The 24,793-nt window shown below is 40.3% G+C and overlaps 1 protein-coding gene across 3 annotated transcripts; it reads right to left on the bottom strand.

Moving 5' to 3' along the window:
* Positions 1–2,569: 2,569 nt before the first annotated feature.
* fbxo16 (F-box protein 16) lies at positions 2,570–24,751 on the bottom strand. 3 transcript variants are annotated; one of them, XM_078400055.1, is made up of 9 exons: positions 24,643–24,751; positions 22,218–22,376; positions 21,513–21,548; positions 16,830–17,036; positions 13,473–13,637; positions 11,431–11,630; positions 9,342–9,441; positions 5,285–5,510; positions 2,570–4,072 (listed from the first exon to the last, which is right to left on the bottom strand). In XM_078400055.1, exons 2-9 carry the CDS (start codon positions 22,311–22,313, stop codon positions 4,005–4,007), a joined length of 1,098 nt encoding a protein of 365 aa, XP_078256181.1. In that variant the 5' UTR covers positions 22,314–22,376; positions 24,643–24,751; the 3' UTR covers positions 2,570–4,004. The 3 variants fall into 3 exon arrangements, with proteins under 3 accessions (XP_078256181.1, XP_078256182.1, XP_078256183.1); XM_078400056.1 differs by lacking the exon at positions 24,643–24,751 and adding an exon at positions 22,525–22,628; XM_078400057.1 differs by lacking the exon at positions 5,285–5,510.
* Positions 24,752–24,793: the final 42 nt, after the last annotated feature.

Raw genomic sequence — 24,793 nt, 5'->3', positions numbered from 1 at the left:
GATTAGTGGTCCATAAATGGTCATGGATTCTTCCTAATGCACAAAAGCAATCAAACAATAGTAACATAACGATAATGTTAACATCCACACTAATATTAACTCAATGCACTGCTCCAACTGGTTATATCCATGGGTGATCTTTGAATAATTAGAGATAATACTAGCAACAATCTCACCCCCAAAAAAGTGAAAAGATCAGTCCATTCATTCTAAATATGTAGTTGACTGAAGTTTCTTTTCTAAAGTTACAACTGTGAAATTGCTCCCAGATAAAAACAAGCTGACCACTTGCTTGTAATCTGTAATTTATGTTTTGATGCTATAAAATTAATTGGTATGTTGAAAAGAATACTAGAGCAAAACAAGTTAATTTTCTTGTTTTTGTATTATAGTGGATGAGCTACACACCAATAGACATATTACACCTTGTTCTGTGATTTTCAACAGTGAAGGCTGACTTCCCTTTTAATAGTTGTATTTAGTTTAGCTGCCGCATGCCACGTGATCAGCAACATTATTTCTTAAACTGCTTTTTTGATTATGCAGCCATTATAGCCTGTAATTTTGGATCTGATTAAAAAACAGTTGCATTCTTGGTTCAGCCAGCTTGCCTGCCTGCCTGCAATTTCTTAACATTGAGCATGACCAATAAAGAGAAACTGGTTTCACTGTCACAACAGCAAAATATTTGTAATGTTGTTTGTACATTTGACAACAATTTTCAACGTTATAAAGTGTACATAGGAATCTATGAATAAATTAGTTTACTATTTACTTAGTCTCGATGTTGCAGGCAGATAATGGTTTATCCGGATTTCCTCCTGTGCATTCGTTGTCTCATGTGTTCAATCTATTGGCCAACTTTAATTGAGAATAAAACCCTGCCGCAGATATCCTGAACTCTCACTGACTGAATTCCTTGTGCGGCATTTGCACATTTCCCTTGCTACGTTTTAGCAAAGACCTCAAATTAATCCCATAGTCTTCTTCTGACATTACTCATCCCAGAGATATATTGAGTGACAATTGTATAACATTATTTAAACACCACAGTTTCAAATTTAAAGTTGTTTCACCCACCCCAAGGGATAAAAGGCCCTTATGCACCCACTATTGCACGGCACTGAATGCTTTTTTGTCAATTCAATTCTAACAGAAAGTAACTTCTGGATGCAGGTGAGGATGGCTGCTGACCTCTTCAGTCCCAGCATCCATCAATAATGCATTATTTGTAATAGTTTTAAATCACTGATTTATAAAACCCACTTAAGATGGAAATATTCCCTCTTCCAGTCACTTAAACTGATGTGATGTTTGAGATTGTAATGATGGCAAAATTATTAATGTTTAATGTCATCACACCATTAATGGGACAGTAGCCTCTGGATTTTCAAGTTAAACTATGCCTTCTAATATTCCTAAAATAGCTATCTGTGACCACTGATGCTTTACAGGCTGTGTAGCTATTTATTCCTTTCTTACGCAATTATGGGAAGGAAGCGATATGCCAAAAAATTATTATTATTAAAGGACTTATTTGTTTAACTTTTCCAGCCATGCTGGACTATAGGATTGTGTCACCACCAGTATTTAACAGGTTAGTGTTAAAGAGATCTGCATGCCATATGCGATAGTGACTGGAAGAACTAAAAATCAAATCCGTTTTAATATTTCCGTTAAGTAAACTCCTCCTAGCTTTCATAATTGCATCCAAGATCATGTTACTCATATAATTACATCCGACAATATTCCTCGGTTCCAATTTTAACTCCCTTCCATACATCAAGTCCTTACTTGAGATTCCATTCCATCTGATGCAGACAAACCCCTGTGCAACCGATCTGACAGGTTTGTGGCAGAATGTGCAAATTTCACACAGACAGCAACAGAGGTTAGAATAGAGCAGGATCCATGGAGCTGTGAGGCTGCAGCTTTATGAGCTTTGCTATCATGCTGCTCCAAGCTGCTTGAAGACCTTTGAACATAATCCTCTGGAGATGGAGATGTGATATTTATTGAGCTGGTCCGGCCAGATCTGTTGCGTATTTTTCTAGTAAGGCTTTGGTAGTAAGGTCAGTGTTTATTGCCCATCCATAATCTTTAAGAAGTTCATAATCTCTGAATAGTATGCACGGGCCTTTCTGCAATTGGAAAGTCTTTAGCTGAGCAAGGATATTAGAGGGAGTTAAATGAGAGTCGTGCTCCAAAATAACAGCACTGCCGCCAAATCAGTGTTTCATATCATAATGACTGGCATCACTGTCTGCCTACTCTGTGTACCTCTGATACCCTTGGTCTGCCTGGGCTAATATCACACCCAAAAGGCAATGCCATGATTTACAACCATTTACATGTATGTACAGCAGGTACAGTTTGGACCTGAGACTGTGCCTATAAAATGTGTTAATTTTATGTCCTTAAAATTAGCCATCAGACATATATAAACATGTATATATCCACACTCATATATAATCCAACTCACACACACAAATTCATTTCCAAGTACATACATATTCAGAGAACACATACACATAAACAACACCTAATTGTAAGTACTCATCCACAATTATATAGACACTGTCGAACTGCACAAACTAAACAATCATCCACAGAATCACACTTCACTTTGTATATCTACATATGCATCCATCCATATAGAGCCAAACAGCACCTATTCATCCATATTCATATGTATATGTACACTTGATCATCCACACATGCACACACACACGATGCATATTTTACACAAATGTGTTAATCTACACATAAACTGCCATATTTTACCACAAATACACGCAGAATCATACATGTACCATTAGTAAATATACTATTGAATAATTTGCATAACATGGCTTACCTGAAGAGCTAGTTTCTGACAATGAAACCCAATTTTCATCTACTGTAACTGCAATCTGCTCTTATCCTTTCATTCAGCTTTAAACGGAACAGTCGAGAGGTCAGTAGTAATAGTTAAAGACAATTTCAAGAAGCAATCATTGTGGAGCCTATTTAATATACAACAAGAAATATCACTGGACCAATTTCTTTCAGAAGCACATAACAATGCCACAGCCCTATCACAGGATGTTCACCCAGAGAGCTCAAGATAGGTTTGAGCACATGCCTGAATCCAAATTGTACTTCCAAAGTTGAATGGAAGCAGTTCAGTTAAAAACATCCTTCTGACAAATCCAAAGAAAAATAATTTCAAGCAAGGCCAGCATGTTCTGTGAATCCACAGGCTTAAAAGTGAATGGTTTTCTAATTCTTTAATATTTTTGCTGTTCTAATCAATAGATCTTTCAATAGTTGTGAGTTAGGTCATTTATTTGAGAAAGTACATTAGTAAGTCTAATAGACTGACAGCAATCATTTAAATACCTGTACCTAATGTCACTTCTCTGCAAATCAGGGAATAGTCATCACAGATTTTTGAAAATAATTCTACTACTACCTGGATGGTGCATCAGTACATAATCAGAATTGGTGGAGAAAGGAAAGGTGAACAAATTATTTAGAAAAAATATAGTTATGTGAACCTTTTCTCCTTGGAATTTCCCTACACAGATATCAAACTCAGGTAATACTGTACAGAACTGGCTGTTCTTAGCTACATTTACCTTTCCTGGGTTAAATTTTCTCTTCCTTTGTAGTGTGTTCTACCACGTCAGAACCAATATTGCGTGGATTGTGCAAAGCACATATTATTGTACTAATGCTTCAGAAAACTGCTTGGAGTGTTTGTAGCATTATATTTCAATGATTTTACAGTTTAAAAATGTCTTCAATTCACATTTTCATTTCTTTCTTCCCTCACAACAAAATAGGAAATTAATTATTTAACCCTAACATTCAACGTATTACAATTTATTGTGTATAATTCACATATCCATCCAGTGATTCCTTCAATACAATCCAAATCCAATTCACCAATTCCTGTCATTCTTTGCTAACCAGCGCAACCAGTTGATGGGGCTTGTCTCTGTTCCACGTGGTTTAATCCTTCATTCTTCATCACCGGTTCTCTCAGTTTCAGGAACTTGCCATGGCTGACTCTCAAAGAGTGGGCAGGCTGGGAAGGAGGTAAGCACAGAGAACACAACAGAGATTTAGATTTTTGTTTCCTGGAGTGTGCTATTTTGCCCCTCTTCAAATCTTAAATGCTTTCAGGAGCCTTCACTGCCTCTTGAGAATAACACTACTACTGAATGAGCATTGATCTTCTAAAGTTAGTGAACATATTTTCCTAAATTTAATAAAAATTCATATGGCTTGTGACGTTCCTTGCAATGCTAGCTTTGCCCCCCCCCCCCCCCCCCCCCCAAATTACCTTTGCCTTATGGCCTAGAACGTGAAAAGGCAAAAGTTATAGATGTGTCATGTGCATAAGAGCTTCTTTGTACAGGTTTATGGATAAATTCATGAATGCTACTTAGCTTTAAGGCAACATCGATAATAATCTGCTGACCATGACTAAACCATGATTAATCCTGTGCATGGCACTGCAGTATCATGAATCAAATAAACTATTCTGCAACATCTAACTCACCAAATTCTGTTTATTATAAATACTGCTGACGATAAAGCAGTAAGCTGTTTTTTTTTACCTTGTGCACACAAAGAACCAGACAAAGTACTAAGGCTTCAAATAAAATGCATTAATATAAAATACATTGACAGGATAGCAAATGATTTAAGTGCAAAACCAGCAGCAATTTTGTTAATGCAAGAAGCTGAGGGAATATACATGGCTGAAAATATAGAGGAAACATTTCAGGCATAAGACGGTCAAGATTTAAACCTCATTTGAGAGATTTAAGCACATAATTTACTCTGACACTTCCAGTGCAGCATTGAAGGCTCAGTGCACGATCAGAGATCCCACTTTTTGAATGTTGATTAAATTGTTACTACATTAACCCTCTCAGGTGGATATAAAAGACCACTTGACCTAACCTTGAAGAATAGTTCAGGAGTTCGACCAGTTCTTGGCTAATGTTTACAGGGAAGAAAGAGTGTGGATTCATCATTTAATGAGCAATATTTATTCCTCAACCAATGTCACAAAAAACAGTTTTTCTAGCATTTTCGTGTTGTGAGCATATTTACTGCAATAGTTGCAATACTTCATTAGTTGTACAGCACTCTGGCACATTTTAACGCTGGAGAAATGCAAGATCTTCCTTTTATCAACAAATTGTTTATGCATCACATAAATATCGTCAGTGCTGTCCAGAAAGGACTAAAGGAATGAACAACACAAATGTCTGCCATTGATACTCACAGGGGGTGCTCCTCTGAGTCCGCAAAGAAGCTTTACATCCTTTTTCACTCATGAATGGAATAGCTGGTCGAACTGGTGCTGGTCGAATACCAGCATTCCACTCAGAACTTTGGGTTAATGCATTGACTTCTTCCTTAGAAACAAAACCTCCCACTGCACTACGACTTGCCCAGACTGGACGAAGTTGGCGTTTTTGATTGAAGTTAAAGTCAAGGGACATGCACATCTGAGCACAATGTAAGTACAAGAAACAATCATAAGGTGTAGTTGGACAAATGCAACAAATGAGACTAACATTAGGGAGGATCCATGGAGATAAAGCAGGTCTTGAGAGTAGGGACAAGGTAGATTCACTAAGCACATGATATGGCTGCTCTGAGTGATACAATATCTAGTTTATCTGAAAAAGTGATAGAGCTGTAGGTTAGCGTTGGAATACTTGTGCACCAAATCAGATGTAAAAGATCCCATGGCAATAGTTTTCATGTTTTGATAATGAGCAGGTGAGTTTCCCCAGTAACCCCACCAATATTAACTATCAACATTGTTAAAATAGACTATTTGATCATTGGTTCATTGTTTTTGTGGGAAGTTGTTCTGCAAGTACCAGCCATCACATTTCCTACAGAGACTTTCGAGTTTGTAGATTAATTGGCCTTTATAAAATTATTCACCGTTTTACAAACCCTTTTGGTGTGTCCATGTTTAGAGATACAGCATGGACACAGGCCCATGGGCCCATAGTCTATGTGACCTTCCATTGTCCAACAACATTAGCTCTATGTTATTCCACTGCCTACACATTAGGAGCAATTTTATAAAGGCCAATTAATCTACAAACTCGAAAGTCTTTGAGATGTGGGAGGAAACCGGAGACCCGGAGGAAACCCATGCAGTCACAGTGAAAACGTGCAAACTCAAATAGACTGCACCCGAGGTCAGGAACAAACCTGGGTCTCTTGCACTGTGAGTCAGCAGCACTACCACCTGCATTGTGTGCTGCCTGGTTGTGAAAGGCATTATTGAAGTCCAATTGCTTGTTCTTACCATCTCAACATATCAATAGCACAGACTACTCTCTCCATTTTTAATTGTTCTTCTCTGCAGAAAGATAATGAAATTATCTAGTCTGCAATGGCAAGAGATTCAAAGGGTGGAGAAAAACCTGAGGGGGGCAATAAATCACTCAGATAATTTACTATGTCAAAAATATTCTTCCCAAATTTCTTTTTACTGCTGATCTATTGTTTCAATGTACCTACTGGTATATTAAAGTTTAACTGTAGTGAATTATATTATAATTAATAAAATAAAACCAAGCTGCATTCACCTGTAATACTGAGTTGTAGTAAACAAGAATTATCAGTAGATGGCACAGTAGCATCAATTCCGATGAGTTCAAGATAGAGCAGAGTGAAACCAATGATAGGCGCTCGGTCGGCCAAGACCTACTGGATCTCCCGGTTGCTAACCATTTTAACTCCCCTTTCCATTTCCATTGAATTTTGGCCTGTGTCTCCTCCATTGCCAGAGTGAGGCCACATGCAAACTGGAGGAACAGCACCTCATATTCCGCATGGGTAGCTTACGACCCAACAGTATGAACTGAATCATTCAATTTTAGGTAAACCCTAACAACCACCCCCCCCAAAAAAAACTCCACCCCCCCCGTGCCCGACCTGGACTCCCACCTATTTCTTCGTTGCACTGCACCCCACCCCACCTTCGCTACATTCTTCCCTCTGGCTTGACAATCTGCAATTCCTCAAACCTGTCCCAACGTCTGCTTATCAAAAAAATCCCTTGCCTATGTCAACCTATTGCCTGCCACACTTTGTCCTGCCTCTCGCCTTTTCCAGCTTTCTTCCCCTTGGAAACTGAAAAACATGCAAAAAGGATTCAAGATCTAATACCTCATCCATCAGAAACATACACACCATCAGAAAAAATGAGTAAAGAGGAAAGGCTGAGAGAATTTGAATTCCTGCTATTTTAAAGGAGATGAAATAAGTAAAATTGGGATTCCAAGATTGGGATATGCATAAACGGCAAATTCTGCACTAACTATTTATCCTTGAATGGTCTTTCAGTTGAAGTCATGGGAGCAAACACTGGCATAAATTAAAAAACAGCTGAACACTATGATTATAGAGATGCAGGTCTATATGGAAGGATAAATTCACAAGTCAAGTCAAGTCAATTTTATTTGTATAGCACATTTAAAAACAAACCAAGTTGACCAAAGTGCTGTACATCTGATTAGGTACAAAGGAAAAAATGAAACATACAGTAGCACACAAACATAACAGCACATACAAAACAGTTCACAGCGCCTCCTCAATGGGCCTCAAACGCTAGGGAGTAGAAATAGGTTTTGAGCTTGGACTTAAAGGAGTCGATAGAGGGGGCAGTTCTGATGGGGAGAGGGATGCTGTTCCACAGTCTAGGAGCTGCAACCGCAAAAGTGCGGTCACCCCTGAGCTTAAGCCTAGACCGCGGGTTAGTGAGTAGCCCCAAGTCGGCCGATCTGAGGGACCTGGAGTTAGAGAGGTGGGTTAGAAGATTTTTGATGTGGGGGGGGGGGGGGGGGGGAATGTCCATTTAGGGCTTTATATGTGAATAGGAGTAGCTTGAAGTTGATTCTGTACCGTACAGGGAGCCAGTGGAGAGAGGCCAGAATCGGCGTGATGTGGTCCCTTTTACGGGTACCCGTCAGGAGTCTCGCTGCAGCGTTTTGGACCATGGTTCAGATGATCTTTCTGTCCTGTACTAGTGATTCCAAGTTTCTTTCTTTGTTCAGACATTATCAGTAGGATTAACAAAGCTTGGAAATCAATAAACTGATGGGACGGGGCAGTGCTGCCATTTTGGTTGCACGTTAGCAAATAGAATTTGAGGCTGCTTTAGAATGAAGCAGCAATTAATTTATTCTTGCCTTAAGGATTAAGGCAAGGGAAACTAAACGGTCTGAAGAAGGGGTTTGACCCAAAACGTCACCTATCCATGTTCTTCAGGGATACTACTTGACTCGCTGAGTTACTACAGCACTTAGACGCTTTTTATTTGTAAATCAGTATCTTCAATTCCTTGTTTCCATATTCTAAATTATAATGGGTCTTGGCTCAGCTTGAAGCAGAATACTTGACATAGCAAGACTTTAGGGTGGGAATCATGAGGGCGCTAATTGAGGAAAGATCTAGGATGATCAGTGCACCTCTGACAACTACTTCCGCACCACTTGCAAACCACAAGATATCTCCCGTGATCAATTGACAATTAAAAGGTAAGAGGTTTGTAAATAAGATCTCAAAATATAAAATGTGAAAAGCTGATCACGTTTAGAAATGCCATGGGAATGGGAAGGCAAAATAGACATCATCACGTGTTGATATCTATTTCACACCTCAAACACCTCAGTGGTGAACCTGGACATTATCAAAGTGAGCAAGCAGCTGATTTTTGTTCATTAAAGTTAATGTGCATACGACAAAGTAGATTGGAACATAGAAACATAGAAAATAGGTTCAGGAACAGGCCACTCAGCCATTCGAGACAGCACCGCCATTCAATATGATTATGACTGATCATCCAAAATCAGAATCCCGTTCCTGCTTTCTTCCCACATCCCTTGATTCCGTTAGCCCTAAGAGCCATATCTAACTTTCTCTTGAATACATCCAGTGAATTGGCCTCTACTGCCTTCTGTGGCAGAGAATTCCACAGATTCACAACTCCCTGGGTGAAAAAGTTTTTCCTCATCTCAGTCTTAAATGGCCTACCCCTTATTCTTAAACTGTGACCCCTGGTTCTGGACTCTACCCCGCCCCCCAGATCATTGCAGATAAGCAGATTATTGTCTGAAGAAGGGTCTCGACCCAAAACGTCACCCATTCCTTCTCTCCTAGATGCTGCCTGACCTGCTGAGTTACTCCAGCATTTTGTAATACAGCAGATCATTGCTATGTTTTCAACAATATTTTGCTTTTTTCTAAAAACTTATTTCACTATTTCCAAGATCCTTTAAGGAGGCCAAGAAAAGAAGTATCAGTGAGCCTACCAGTGATTTTACTTTACGCATTCTATAGGTTGCCGATGGATGCTTCTTTCTGTCGTGACTCTGTCGAATATCAGGGGTGGTTTGACTGCCCTTCTTTTTCCTGGAAAAATAGACCATCCAAAAATGATAATTTAAAGCATTAATTTAAAGCTGGATATGCAGAATGATGAAGTTCTGCAAGGCATCAGACTTATTAAAAAGGCCCTGACTCATTACCTGCAGGAAAGTGCATGGGAAGTTAAGCAATGCAAATATATCCTTATGTAATGGGTTACAGGAATGAACATAATTCCAATTTACATATGCCGGGCCTTAAAATCACACACTGCTCATTATAAGGAATAATGTCCAATTAAAAATCTATTCAGGCTTCTGACAGTGAGCTCAATAAACATAATAAGGTGCAATAAGTATTATTTAACGCACAAAATTGGTAATTATTGGTCATCTCCAGATTACAAACACATGACAAAGAGACACCTGTACATAACAACAAGATCCCATTAGTTAATTCAAGCGAGAACTCTTCTTCAAAAGAAACTTGTTTCTTGTAATCTCCCCACACATCATTGTCACTTGAGAACGCAGATAGCCAGTTTCACCGTGGGAGGTGACTTCAGAGATTTGCTTTGGAACCTGACAAGGCAAACGAAGCTTGACACTTGTGCAATGAGTATTAAACAATGTAACATCCAATGATTCTTCAAGGACATCAAAACCACCCACTGAAGGTGCAATATCCTGATTCTGTACTTTTGTAATTAGGTAGGGAAAGCAACAGATAAATATTCATGTTAATTTTTTCTCATTGAAGCCTCCATGATGAGATCAAGGAAAACATTTGGCCATCTCCTGCATTAACTTTGTTAAAGACATATCCCTGTCCCTTAGTACAGTTCAGGACATGCATTTTTCATTTAACATTCTGCGTGTTTATATATCCACTTAACACTACAAAAAAATGTACTTTGGTTGTCAGGAGTTTTGCACTCAGAACCCCTTGCACCAGCCACAAGTATTGTAATATTCAAATGGATTATGTCAATTGGGAAGATGTGCTTGTAATGTACATCTTATTCTGCAAAGTTATTTGTCTACTTTCAAAATATTAAAGTTAAGTACTAACTATAACGATTGAAACTGTACTTAATCGCTTACTGTTATCATTGTGTTTGAGAAGTATAAAACTTCATTATACTGCAGAATGTCAGAAAAGGGAATGGTGACAAAAGAAGAAATATATTCACCAGAAGACAATAGACAATACACAATAGGTGCAGGAGTAGGCCATTCAGCCCTTCGAGCCAGCACTGCCATTCAATGCGATCATGGCTGATCACTCTCAATCAGTACCCCGTTCCTGCCTTCTCCCCATACCCCCTCACTCCGCTATCCTTAAGAGCTCTATCCAGCTCTATCTTGAAAGCATCCAACGAACTGGCCTCCACTGCCTTCTGAGGCAGAGAATTCCACACCTTCACCACTCTCTGACTGAAAAAGTTCTTCCTCATCTCCGTTCTAAATGGCCTACCCCTTATTCTTAAACTGTGGCCCCTTGTTCTGGACTCCCCCAACATTGGGAACATGTTTCCTGCCTCTAATGTGTCCAATCCCCTAATTATCTTATATGTTTCAATAAGATCCCCCCTCATCCTTCTAAAGACCTGAGTACGGTAAATAAAGACCTTTGACATCAACTATTAAAGTTAAGTACTAACTATAACTATTGAAACTGTACTTAATCGCTTACTGTTATCATTGTGTTTGAGAAGTATAAAATTTCATTATACTGCAGAATGTCAGAAAAGGGAATGGAGACAAAAGAAGAAATAAATTCACCAGAAGACCTGAGTACGGTAAATAAAGACCTTTGACATCAACTTCATCAGCTTCAATCTCCAGTGGCTTATTCATAGTCACAATGCCATTCATTACAATTCTGTGGAGGTATGGAATTAGCACATTAAGGGATTTCCTATATTTTCGATCTTGGGAGAAAAAAATCGACTTTGTCCAGAGAGCCAAGACAAAGCCAGAGAATGTTGAAAACCTGACACACCTGCTCTCTAGTACGTTTCCTCACACTTACCCAGTTAGCTCAATGGGGCTGCTGTTGTCCAGATAGTTGAAACGTACGGTATCTGTCGGATGCCTGTCTGACCCACGCCAGGGTGGGAGCTCAGGCTGAGCTTTCCCAGTGGGGGACCGCGTTGTGGACAGCTTTTGGTCTGCTGGATCCTTTGATAATGGATGGACTTCTGCGACAATAAACTCTTCTTTGGGTGGAGTCTGGGAACAGGAAAAATGCTGATTTAATAAGGATTGTAGAGTCAGTCCCAAAAGCCTTTCAGAGGATTCATAAAGAAAATACTGATCCATAATCTGCCTCTAACCTTTCATATCATGAACATATGCATTGTTGACATATGTTGACTTCTCAAGTAAGTGGTTTAAAACAGTATCATGAAATTACATAAAACAAAAGGAATGCATTCTGCCTAATCTTGACTCTCTTGATTTGCTAAATTCAATTACAACTCCATCTCTATCTATTCCCTGTGGCCCTGATTTCTTTTATTTTTTAATTAGTTATATAATTCTCTTAAAATCTGCTTCCACCTCTTTTTACAGGCAAACATTTACAGAATTTAATTCCGCACTCCGGACAGTCTTATTAAGTAGGACTGACCACCAAGCTAATCCCCTCTCCCCCACCCCACTGCTAGATGATGTAATTGTGGCTTCAGCCACAGGAAGATTGTTCACCATAATGTCAGGCAGTTAATCATTCCATGAACCCTTCACATTTAGCTGTCAGAGCAGAATGTGAGGAAATATGTGTGACAGGCCAGAAAGCTTTGAGCAAAATTCAATTTCTTACATTACGCTGAAGCAGGCATAATTCAATAGAGAAATATTTCAGACATCACAATACTGCAGTATGTTCTCAAATGTTCTTTGGTTTAGTTTAGAGATACAGCGTAGAAAAAGGCCCTTTGGCCCACTGAGTCCGTGCCGACCAGCAATCACCCATACACTATGTTCTATCCCACACACAACGGACAATTTACTGAAACCAATTAATCTACGACCTGCACGTCTTTGGAATGTGGGAAGAAACCGGAGAAAACCCACGCAGTCACAGGAGAAAACACAAACTCCGTACAGATAGCATCCATTGTCAGGATTGAACCCGGGTCTCTGGCACTGTAAGGCAGCAACTCTACGGTGCGACACAGTGCCGCACTAAGCCTTAGTCTTAGCAACAATTATAATTTTAATTAAAACTGACTACCTTTGAAATCCAATTCATAGTATCATAGCTAAGTCGCAATGAATCAACATATTCAACCTGAACCCAGGAGTAAAATGACCAGACAAGTTAAGGTTGACAAGATCATATTCAAGTAAATTTGTTTATGAATTTGTCTTATGTCTGAGAACTCAGCCATTTTTTAATGGACTGAATCAATTTCAAATTGTAATTAATACAAAGTACCACCCAGAATATGTCCCATGGCTTGCCAACTGGCTATTGAGCTTAAACGAAAAACAGTAGCTTACAAACATTTTTTTTATTTTAAACATTCCAGTATTTTGGGACTTACTGTGAGGGCAAACACGTGAATGCAAAAATTCCAATTTACTGTTATACAATATTTAATTGTCCATGGTAAATTGTCCCTAGTGTGTAGGGAAGTGGTAAATCTGGGGAGAGAATTGATGGGAATGTGGGTAGAATAAAATGAGTTTGTGTAAGGCAGGGGTTAATGGTAGACTCAAAGGGGCTAAGGGGCTGTTTACATGCAGTTTGACTGTATGACAATAACTATTATGCATTAATTATCAGAGTTTCCATCATATACAATTCCTCCATTTTAAAACTTATTTGTGTTTACACCTCATACTTTGCTGGTGGAAAGAAAAGATAGTCCTATAACAGGTTTTAGACACAAATAAATACTGCTTGAAGTAATATGACACCTGTTAATTCTTTCTTTAGAAATATGTCTACATGTTTTCCGAGCTGTTTAGAAACATTATGTTATCCATTTCAATACTGGAAATGCAAATGTAATCACATTTATGAATGCAGCAAACTGCTGATGTATGCAGGGGTATGTTACTAACCTTTGGCTTGGTCACATTCAGCTCCTTCACCATCTCAATGTAGTGCCTTTTCCAGATTCTTTGTTCATAGGGAGTAGGCGAGAATCTGATATACCAACCTAGTCTCAGGCATTTGGGCATCCAGAGTTGGTCCAGTTCAGCCAGATCTTTCCAATGCCAGTTCACCTATGAGATAGCAGAAGGAGCACAATTGAGATCAACGAAGATATAAAACAACAACAAATATGAGCAATTCCATGTAGATAGCATTTGCATTGTATTCACGCAGCCTAAGCTATCTGTCCCACAAAATAATTCCATAGGAAATACTCAAGTCTCAATACAGCTGGATCAACTTTGCACTAAATTCACTGCATAATGATTTTCTAGTTTTCTTTGTGATTTTCTGCTTTGCAGGCAGCATGCTTCATGAACTCTCCAGTTTCACATTAAAATTACACCAAATACCTGAAAAGAGGGAAACCTTTAATCTAACCCACATCTGCTGGGAAACTGGTGGGATTAGATCATCCACTTATTTCATTCCATGCCTGATTTGATCCAATCACAAGTGTAACAGATTAGATGTCAGGTGTGGTCAGTCAGAAGCACTATCAAGTCAGAAGGTTGTGAATTTATCCCATTTTAGAAACTTGTGGATTAAATCCAGGTTTTAATTCAAAAGGAGGGAGTGCCTCGCTATCAGAGGTGTAGTCTTTCTAATGAGCCACTAAACAGGAGAACATTAAAGACTGAGTGCACCTTTCAAAGATGGGCAGTGGAGCTTTTCCTCAGGTCCTGGCAAATATTAATTCTTCAGTCATTATTTAAAAACAGATGTATTATTGTCTCAGTGAAGCTTGAGGGTCTTATTTGCTCAATTTTGTTCAACTCCTTTTCCTAAATTTCAGGTGAGTAAACTTTAAAAGACCTGTGTTTGGGTGTAAAGAACTTTGGGACATCCTGAGTGTGAAACTTTTATGGGTATTATATGCCTGGTTTGCATGCAATGATATAGAAACATAGTAAATAGGTGCAGGAGTAGGCCATTCGACCCTTCGAGCCAGCACCACCATTCAATATGATCATGGCTGATCATCCAGAATCAGTACCCTATTCCTGTTTTCTCCCCAAATCCCTTGATTCCTTTCGCCCTAAGAGCTATATCCAACCCTTTCTTGAATACATCCAATGAATTGGCCTCCACTGCCTTCTGTGGCAGAGAATTCCACAGATTCACAACTCTCTGGGTGAAAAATGTTTTTCCTCATCTCTGTTCTTCATGGCCTACCCCTTATTCTTAAACTGTGACCCCTGGTTCTAGATTCCCCAACATCGGGAACATTTTTCCCATGTCTAGCTTGTCCAATCCCTTAATAATTTTATATGTTTCTATAAGATCCCCACTCATCCTAATTTCCAGTGAATATAAACCCAGTCGATCCATTCTTTCATCATATGTCAGTCCTGCCATCCCGGGAATTAACCTGGTGAACCTACGCTGCACTCCCTCAATAGCAAAAATGTCCTTCCCAAAACCAGGAGACCAAAAGTTCACACAATATTCCAGGGGCGGTCTCACCAGGGCCCTGGACAACTGCAGTAGCAACTCCTTGCTCCTATACTCAAATCCTCTTGCTATGAAGCCCAACATGCCATTTGCTTTCTTCATTGCCTGCTACACCTGCATGCTTACTTTCAGTGACTGATGTACAAGGACACCCAGGTCTCATTGCACCTCCCCTTTTCCTAATCTGACACCATTCAGATAATAATCTACCTTCTTGTTCTTGCCACCAAAGTGGATAACCTCACATTTATCCACATTATACTGCATCTGCCATGCATCTACCCACTACCCAACCTATCCAAGTCACCCTGCAGCCTCATAGCATCCTCTTCGCAGCTCACACTGCCACCCAGCTTTGTGTCATCCGCAAACTTGGAGATGTTACATTTAATTCCTTTGTCTAAATCATTTATATTGTAAATAACTGCTGTGCCAACACTGAGCCTTGCGGTACCCCACTAGTCACTGCCTGCCATTCTGAAAAGGACTCGTGAATTCCTACTTTTTGCTTCCTGTCTGCCAACCAGTTTTCTATCCATGTCAATACCCTACCCCCAATACCATGTGCTCTAATTTGGCACACTAATCACTAATTTTGCACCTGACAACAAATTGTCTAAGCTTTCTAAATTTAAATTCCTCTTCAGCGTGTATTCTTCATAGGAAGGAGCAGATGAAGGAGCAGAAGATGCCTGCAGCCCCACGACATCTATCCATTCTGCCTAAGTAGGATCTCTTTGTAGGATCCATCTATTTTTTTGTTCTTTCTTCATTGATTAGTCAAGTTTCCAGTCAGCTTTGCAATGTTGGAGAGTTATACAGATTTCAGGAATAACTATGATAATTTCAAAGTATATTTAAATTATTATCCAATGTTAGGCTTTGAAGATGTGGAGCAAGCCCTATACAACAGAAATCCCTTACCACCCCAGCAACGGACTGTTCCAGCTGCTACGGTCAGGCAAACGCCTCCGCTGTCATGCTGTGAAAATGGAGAGGATGAGACGGAGTTTCTTCCCACAGGCCATCAGAACTGTTAACTATTATAACTCTAGGGACTACATTTTTTTTTCTGTATTAATTTAAATTTTAATGCTGTAATTGTAATTTCTTTTGCACAATCCGCAGGCATTGCCACTTTCATTTCACTGCACATCTTGTATGTGTATGTGACAAATAAACTTGACTTGACATTGGGGATTTGCTCACTTTAATCAAGGTATTTACAACTGTTGAATCCCTACAGACTAGAGTACATTCTCATTCTCAACATATGCCTGCCAATTTCAAAAATGATCAGTTTGTTTAAGTAGCTTTATTGTTAAAATGTAAAAACACCAGACCTTTGTTTTATTTGTGAAAATAATAAATAAGCAGAGGTTAAATTATCAGGGTAGTACTCCAGAGATCCATGCTACCAATCCAGGGACTAGAATTTAAATCCCACCATGGTGCCGGTGTAATTCAAGTTTAGTTAATAAACTGGAAATTGGGATCAATACACCAACTGGTCTTCACAATGACCATAGAAACTACTAGGTTATCGTAAAAATCCAATTGGTTCGTAAATGTTCTTCAGAGGTGGAAGCAAGCCAGCCTTACCCTTTTGGCCAACAAGCGATTCAGGACCCATCTTCTGAGCAGTCCTAGTAAGTCACTTGGTGGAACCAGTACTATTTTCAAGAACACAATTCAACACCACCTTTGGAGGGGTAATTAGAGATGGGCTATAAATGCTGGTCTTGGCAACAACATCCAGATCTTGAAAGTGTATAAATAAAAAATAAACCTTTCTGCAAAAGGGTTACCTGTGCACATCGACAAAGGCTTCTTGGATCCAAGAAGGAGAAGATGTACAAAGCCAGCACTCTGGGAAGGAAACATGTGAAGTCCAAAGCTTCCATTGGAACTCTACTGCGCAAATGTTGGTCACAAAACTTCAGCTGAGAGACGGAGCATCTTTTAAACAGATCGAGAAGAATCTTGCGACGCTGTGTATCAGTCCACTTATCAAACTGTGTAAGGATGTGAAGGAATGTAAAAACACTTATCAATGCAGTAATATTAGATGCCATCCAAACTGCTGTGACTAACAAAGGTCCTCCCCAAGCTACGGCAGTCACCCCAAGTTACAACAGGCAACTCAATCAGTTCTCAAGTAGGAAATATGGTTGCTCTGCAATATATTTAAGTGATGAATAGGCCAACCAGGGACAACATGTAGTTAAACCAGGGCGTTTAATTCAACCATTCAGATATTTCAGCAAGTTGCAATGATATTGCTGCAAAACAGGTTCCCACATGTCAGGAGATGCCTGCATCCCTCAGCAGCTGGAAAATCCATCCGCCAGTCTTCCATATGTTCTTTTGTAAGTATGGGCTGAGCATACGACTGGCATTCATAACCTAGGGAGGACCTGTATACATTGAAAACAATATGTCACCACTCTCCACCTTCCTCTTGTGCTCCAAACTATTTTTTTTTGTTCTCTCCTCTTTTTAATTCTTCCCTCTCCAGCTCCTTACTTCAAATCTTGGCTTCTTTTTCATCCTATCCCCCAATCTACTACTTTACTCTTTTCTCCCTTTCTTCCCTCCATACTTTAACCTTCCCTTCAAATCCACCATTTCCCTTTCTGTATTTCTCATTCCCCCATGCAGCTCTGCCACAACACCTCATTTCCTCACCCCTCACCTAATTCTCCTTTCTCCTCTTATTTTCTTCTTCGGCCTCCCATTCTTCTCTCATTTCCCTCTATCTGCACACAGCTATTACCCTCCACCTTCCTTGAGCAAAGCAATGGGTGATTAGCTTGCAACTTGCTGAAAATAAAAATGAATGAAAAAATGTAATCAGAATTTTGAAACACTCAAAAAAGGAATTGGTTTTTCATTAAAACAAATTTTGCACCCTCTGCTTTCATTTTTCTCCATGTCATGCATCAACTACATTTCGTGGATAGTAACCCAAAATATACCACACAGAGCTGAGTGTATTGACAAATATATTTATGTGGCATACCTCACTCAAATGACAATTAATAATAAGCACATTCATGTGAAGATTATTGCTATTGAGGGCGTGCAGCATAGGTTTACTAGGTTAATTCCCGGAATGGCGGGACTGTCATATGTTGAAAGACTGGAGCGACTAGGTTTGTATACACTGGAATTTAGAAGCATGAGAGGGGATCTTATCGAAACGTATAAGATTATTAAGGGGTTGGACATGTTAGAGGCAGGAAACATGTTCCCAATGTTGGGGGAGTCCAGAACCAGGGGCCACAGTTTAAGAATAAGGGTTAGGCCATTTAGAACAGAGATGAGGAAAAACTTTTTTAGTCAGAGAGTTGTGAATCTGTGAAATTCTCTGCCTCAGAAGGCAGTGGAGGCCAATTCTCTGAATACATTCAAGAGAGAGCTAAATAGAGCTCTTAAGGATAGCGGAGTTATGGAGAAAGCAGGAACGGGGTACTGATTGAGAATGATCAGCCATGATCACATTGAATGGCGGTGCTGGCTCGAAGGGCCGAATGGCCTACTCCTGCACCTATTGTCTATTGCCTATTAATAAGAGTAAATTACGTCTTAAGAATTTAACAGGAATGATGTGCTGCAGTTCTGAATTGTGGTGATCAAGAAAGTTCACTTTGTCTTTGGTCTAAACCAAGTTAGCTAAACTCTGCTGGAAGATTGAGTTATTTGGTTTCAGTCCTAGGATGAAGTATAGGTAGTGAATGAACATCAAACATTAATCATCCATATTGCATCCACTTGGGAGAAATATAAAAAGGAATATGCCTCTCAGAACTACAGGCTAGGAAGAGGTAGAGGTGAACCCCAGTTCCGTATCACACAAACCCAATGAGTTAGGACATTCTGATGAATGTGTTCTTTTTCCATTGCTGTACCATGCATTTAGAAAATCTGCCACCAAGTCTGAACAATTACAGTAGCTACAATAGATTGACGCTCTAATATCAATAGCATGAGTGAAGCCTTAAAAATGTTTCAAATTCACCTCCTCGTGCAGCTAACGCTGAGAAAATCAAAAACCATGTTCAATTCTTGATCAGCATCGAGTTAAGCAATCTCATATTATAACACAAAGATAGAATGGGGATTTATTAAGGGGAGTGTCTTAGCATAACATATTTGATGTTGGCAGTTAGGAAAAAGCAAGATTGACAATGGATAGCCTTTGGAGAAAGACTGATCATCATCAACCATCTTCCTTAGAAAATACCCTTTACAACTCCACCTTTCCCAACTAATATCTCAACTCTAAGCCTTCCATTCAGATAAAGATTACTGAATTACAGTTCTGTATTCATCACACTCTGCTGCTCCATGTTCAAATTATTGTTGCACTTCCTCAATGTTCTCTGAAAAGAAAACATTGTTCTGGTGGAAGTTGAACATAATCCTGAATGATTTCCCATCGTGCAAACTCCTAAACCTATGATCCCAAAGTACCCCCCTTTTCTGATTCACATTTGTTTTCCAATGCAGCTATTCATGTTCCATATTTTTTGCAATCTCTCCTTTTCTCCAGTCAACCCCTAAATCTTATTGTAGCCCCTGCAAACAAGAAGCTCACATTTTACTTGTGACATAAATTGTTGCTCCTGTCTAAATTATTTGTCTTTCTCCTCGGATAGAATCAGAAGAGGTAATTACCCAGGAGGTTATTTTCCAATGAGGTGTTACAAAGGGCAGAAATAATAATGGATTGTTCAGTACATTTACAGTAAACCTTAAATAATTCAGCATTATCAATATTTATTGGTGTCATATGGGTACATTTTCCAGATTACGTGAATGTTACTTATGAGGTCCGGTGAGTTTATAAGAAGTGCTGGAAAAAAGACTGCTGAATTTAAAGAAGTGTAGGAAATGTGAGCCTCTGTGAATTAAAAGGAGCTTGAGAATGAGGCATTGATGGGTTTGTAAGGAATGCCGGAAACAAAGCCCTGATGAGTTCAAAGAGACCATGAGAAACAGGGCACAGATGAGTTTATGAGATGTGTGGGAATGGGCCTCTGAGGCATTTATAGGGAACTAAACTGAGGTGGACCCATTGGGTACAAATCTCTCCCGCAGGCCTCTCCTGGGGCAACCCTCCCACAACTGACGATCCTGCAGGCCTGGCAACCCTCTCCAACTGACAAAGCCCGTTGCCAGGCGGGGAGTGTCCCCCAGGGCCATGGGCGGCTGAGGGGGGACAGGAAAGGGGAGAGGGAGCCACTCACCTCGGCCCCGTGCCGCCAGCGCAGCAGCCAGCGCGAGCAGTGGACCCAAAGCCTCTCCTGCGGCACGGCGGCGATAGTCGGCGAACAGCGGCAACGGCCATCTTGTTGGACCCTCTGCCGCCGTGCTGCACCATGGGAGGAAGGTCAGGTGTGGGGCACGCCAGGATGGGCGTCGGTCCTACCGGCGGGGGGGGGGGGGGGGAGCGCATCTATTAAAGTTAGCGGCAGCTTGATGGCTCAGCAGCCCCCTCCCCTTCATTGGCCCCAAACCTCTCCTGCATTGATCCAGCACCCTCTCCTCCCCCCTACTCCCCCACTCCACCCCCCCTCAACACCCCATATCCCCCCTTCCCCCCACTCAATCCCCCTGAACACCCCTTATCCCCACCTCCCCCTCTACTCACGCACTCGATCCCCTCGACCCCCTCCTCCCCTCACCCACTCCATCCCTCCTCAACCCCCATTATTTCCCCCCCTCCCTCACCCACTTCATCCCCCCTCAACCCCCCAAATCTCCTGCATTGGTCTAGCACCCTCCTATCCCCCACTCCCCCCCCTTGGCCTCCTCCCCCAACTCACCCACTCCATCCCCCCTCAACCCTTCTCCTCCCCTCCCTCACCCACTCCCCCAGTCCATCTCCCCTCCTCCCCTCCCCCCCAACTCACCCATTAAGTCGGGAAGCATCTGTAATAGATGGACGGGCCCCAACTGGATGAATGTGTCCCCAGGGCAAAGGTGTGTAAGGTGGCGGTAAAACTGTCGCGCTATCATGTACCGTTTTTTTTGTGTACCTTTTTTGGTGGATGAAAAGCGCACAAACAACCACACAAGGAAACAATGGCACAAAGAAATAAACAAACAAAACGAACAAGATGGGAGACAGACAGACAGACAGACAGACAGAGACAGACAGAGACAGACAGACAGACAGACAGACAGACAGACAGACAGACAGACAGACAGACAGACAGACAGACAGACAGACAGACAGACAGACAGACAAACAAACAATAGGTGCAGGAGTAGGTCATTCGGCCCTTCGAGCCAGCACCACCATTCAATGTAATCATGGCTGATCATTCTCAATCAGTACCCCGTTCCTGCCTTCTCCCCATAGATAGATAGATAGATAGATAGATAGATGCTGGAAACAGGGCCCTGGTGATTGAGTTTAAAAGGAGAAAGGGAAACAGGGCCCTGGTGAGTTGTAAGTATCTACGACTGCACGGTCTTCTTACCCATTTCCCAAGTAGTTCTCCTCTTTCTCCAAAGACCTATTAGAGAAGCAAAATAAATAATACATTAGAGAATCTCTGTTTCTTAATATCAGAAATGTCTAAATCAGTACCTTTGAAATATTTCAAGATTCTGTCTATTATCATGTACTTTATAAATGGTCATGCTGAAGGAATCCAGAACCTTTTCTTTTAACTACCAAAAACAGCTGTAAACATCTTGCATAATAAACAGCAAGTCCAGAATAGCTATACATAGACTTTTCACATTGAAACATTATGTGAAAATAACAAGGAATCTGATTTAATTAACATATTTGATAAAATCCCATCTTTAGGAATATAGTCACATAGCATAGCTCCAACTGGAAATAACTCAAGAGTTCTCACACCATTCCCATCAGTCTGACATTCCTATCAGCAAAATCAAGTCAGTTCCATTCCACTCCTCCAGCAATGTAACAGTCATATGGTAACCTTACTTAATTTTGAACTTTTCTCAGACACAGTAATGACGACATGTGAAATTAAAAGTTGCTGATTATAACGAGAGTAAATATATGCCATATATCAATGGCAGTCATGATAATCCACTTTACAAAACACATGCTGAAGGAAGGGATGCAAATTCTACCTCGAAAAAAGGCTGTCTACCATGAATTATTTAATAGCATATTCTTCTGGTAATTTAAAATCCCACCCGCTTGCCTTCTCATTGGTAGGTTGATGGTTCAGGGGTGTCCATGTGCTCATCTTAGTCTGCATTTTAGGCCCGTTCATGATCTTCAATGGTGCAAATGTCATTTTGAATTATTTAAACTTTAAAGCTTTTTCTTCTTGTGTTAACTCACTACATTCAAATTGAATCTGAAAGACAGAATATCATTACATAAATTATGAGGCAGCCAGCAGTTATGGAATCATAACCAAAGAAAAAGGAGTGTATTTTCAGATTTCAATCAGAAGAAGAGTTCCGACCCGAATCGTGGCCTATCCATGCCTGGCACTATGCTACCTCATCTGCTGTGTTATTCTAGCACTTTGTGTTCCATGCAAGATTCCAGCATCTGCAGCTCCTTGTGTCTCCAAAATTTCCCATCACCAAGGGTAAAGACGGCTGTTTAGAGAAAGGGGAAATATAGTTGAGATGAATAACATAGATCCATTAAAGTGAAAACTGGATAAATATGAACGAGACAAGAACTGGCAATAATGCTAAAAGGGTTAAATCTGGGGAGAGGGCAAGTGATTTTCATGGAGCATAAAGACTGGTATAGACCAAATGGGTCAAATGGGCTTTTTCTATACTAAAAAACAAAAATAATGGATCTAATGCTTGTCTATTTACCCAATTTCTATACCAAACTGAAAGAAGACTTCAGAAGGGTATGATCACACCTGACAAATATCATGGATAGTCTTGATGCCAATCAGGAAGCCTCAGCCAGCCTTTTCTACGCATATCCTATTGTGTTTGTCAACAGCATGAAATTGGAAAATAGTTCCTTTGCATTGACAACACTCAAAATATTGGCAGCAAAATATTTTATATTCTAGTTCAAATCCACATTGATTAGTAATTTGACATCTTACTTACAATTCTACTTACTAAGGACAATACCAATGGTGACCCAAAATAGAACATGGTACTGAATAAGACCTACATTGGAAGTACTATGTGCTAAGGCATACTTTAGATTTTTGGTTTTCTTTTTATGGTATTTTGTTTTGAATGTGCATTTTACTTATTGATTTTCTGAGCAATTTAGTGTTGTTTCAGGATTTTTCAATTTATTATTTTCTACTGATTCCCAGCTCAAACCCATGAGCTGCTAGTTCAATCATCTATGATGCCAGAGCCTGGGGATGAATTGAAAGGAAATTCGCTCGTGCCAATGCAAATCATGCTTTAATGTGTGAAATATGGCAGCTCAAAGACATTGTTCGCATATGCGAGAGTTACTAGATTTATTCGCTGACTCAGAAGTGAGAGTGTTACTGATAAGCTAGCTGAGTTACCGAAATGTAATGATTCTGTCCAGATGCATTATCTGGAAACATGCTAGGCAGGACAATACAAGAATTGTGTTTTGTTCTTTGTAATTTTAAAAGCGTTTAAAAAGCAATCTAGTTAGTCATTCCCTTCTGTACTTCTTTCATATCCTTGCATATTTTTATATTTATTCTACTCACTTTGAAAAGTCCTATCAAATCTGTATCTATCAGCCCATCTACCAGTGTCTTTCAAATGGCAATTTATCATTGTGTAACAAAATCCTCATATTGACTCTCATTCTTTTACCAATCACTTTCTAAAACGTTAATGACTTTAGATACTGCCATCAAATGGCCTAAACTTTCTCTGCTCTGAAGAAAACAATGCCATCTTCTCCAGTCTATCCACCCTAACTGTCAACCCTTATTTCTGGACTCTCTTCAACTTTGTGACCTTCCTGGAGTGATGCAGGATTTGGATGCAATACTTTCGTTTTATCCATGGTTTTACCATGCCCTGCTTTGTTGACCTGCACTCCCACCCTCAAGGATAATGCACAACACCAAAGTCTCCCTCTTCTTGCACCTCCATTTGAATTATTTAGCATTACGGTCTATTCTTCATGTCAAACGTATCAGTTAACATTTGTCTGGTTTGAATTTCATCTACAATGTCTATCTTCTTTCTAAGACTATGAATATTTTCCTTAATATCATCTGCGAATTTTGCAATTGTAGTGGACTGACAAAGATGCATACAAAAGAACACGTAAAGCAAAGGATGCCACAGGTATAAAAAGCAGAAAAACAATTCAACAAAATTTTGTGGAAAGGACTAAGATGCTACAAGGAAGTCAGGGGGATATTACTGGCGTCAAACCTAGCCAGGCGACAGGACGATTTACCGAGAAGCAGCCAACCTGGGCCCCCAAGGCAGCAACAGAACGGCCTGAATCTCTTGGGCCACTTGGCGATGGGACGCAGGAAAGCAGGTCTACATGAGAATAAGTGCTCCTTCCTCCCTCTCCTCCTCGCTCACTGCTGCCCCAGGGGTCCCAACAGCAAGCAAGCTGTTGCATTAGTTGCATTCTGCCACTAGAACACCCTAGCCGAAACCATAAGCCTGCCACTGTCTCACCTCCGTTTTGTCCGACGACCACCGGTTCCTGGGGGGTAGCCTCGCTTCATTTCCATGGCAACAGCCTCCGGCCGCCACCCGGCGCCCAACGGACCAATAGAGTCTTCACTTTGCCGTCACGGGATCGGAGGAGCTGGAACGCGTTTCCCGG

The sequence above is a fragment of the Rhinoraja longicauda genome, chromosome 5 (genome assembly GCF_053455715.1).
Source record: "Rhinoraja longicauda isolate Sanriku21f chromosome 5, sRhiLon1.1, whole genome shotgun sequence".
Classification (NCBI taxonomy): Eukaryota; Metazoa; Chordata; class Chondrichthyes; order Rajiformes; family Arhynchobatidae; genus Rhinoraja; species Rhinoraja longicauda.
Note: the sequence above shows the minus strand (reverse complement) of the source record. Positions and strands in the feature narration are given on the sequence as shown.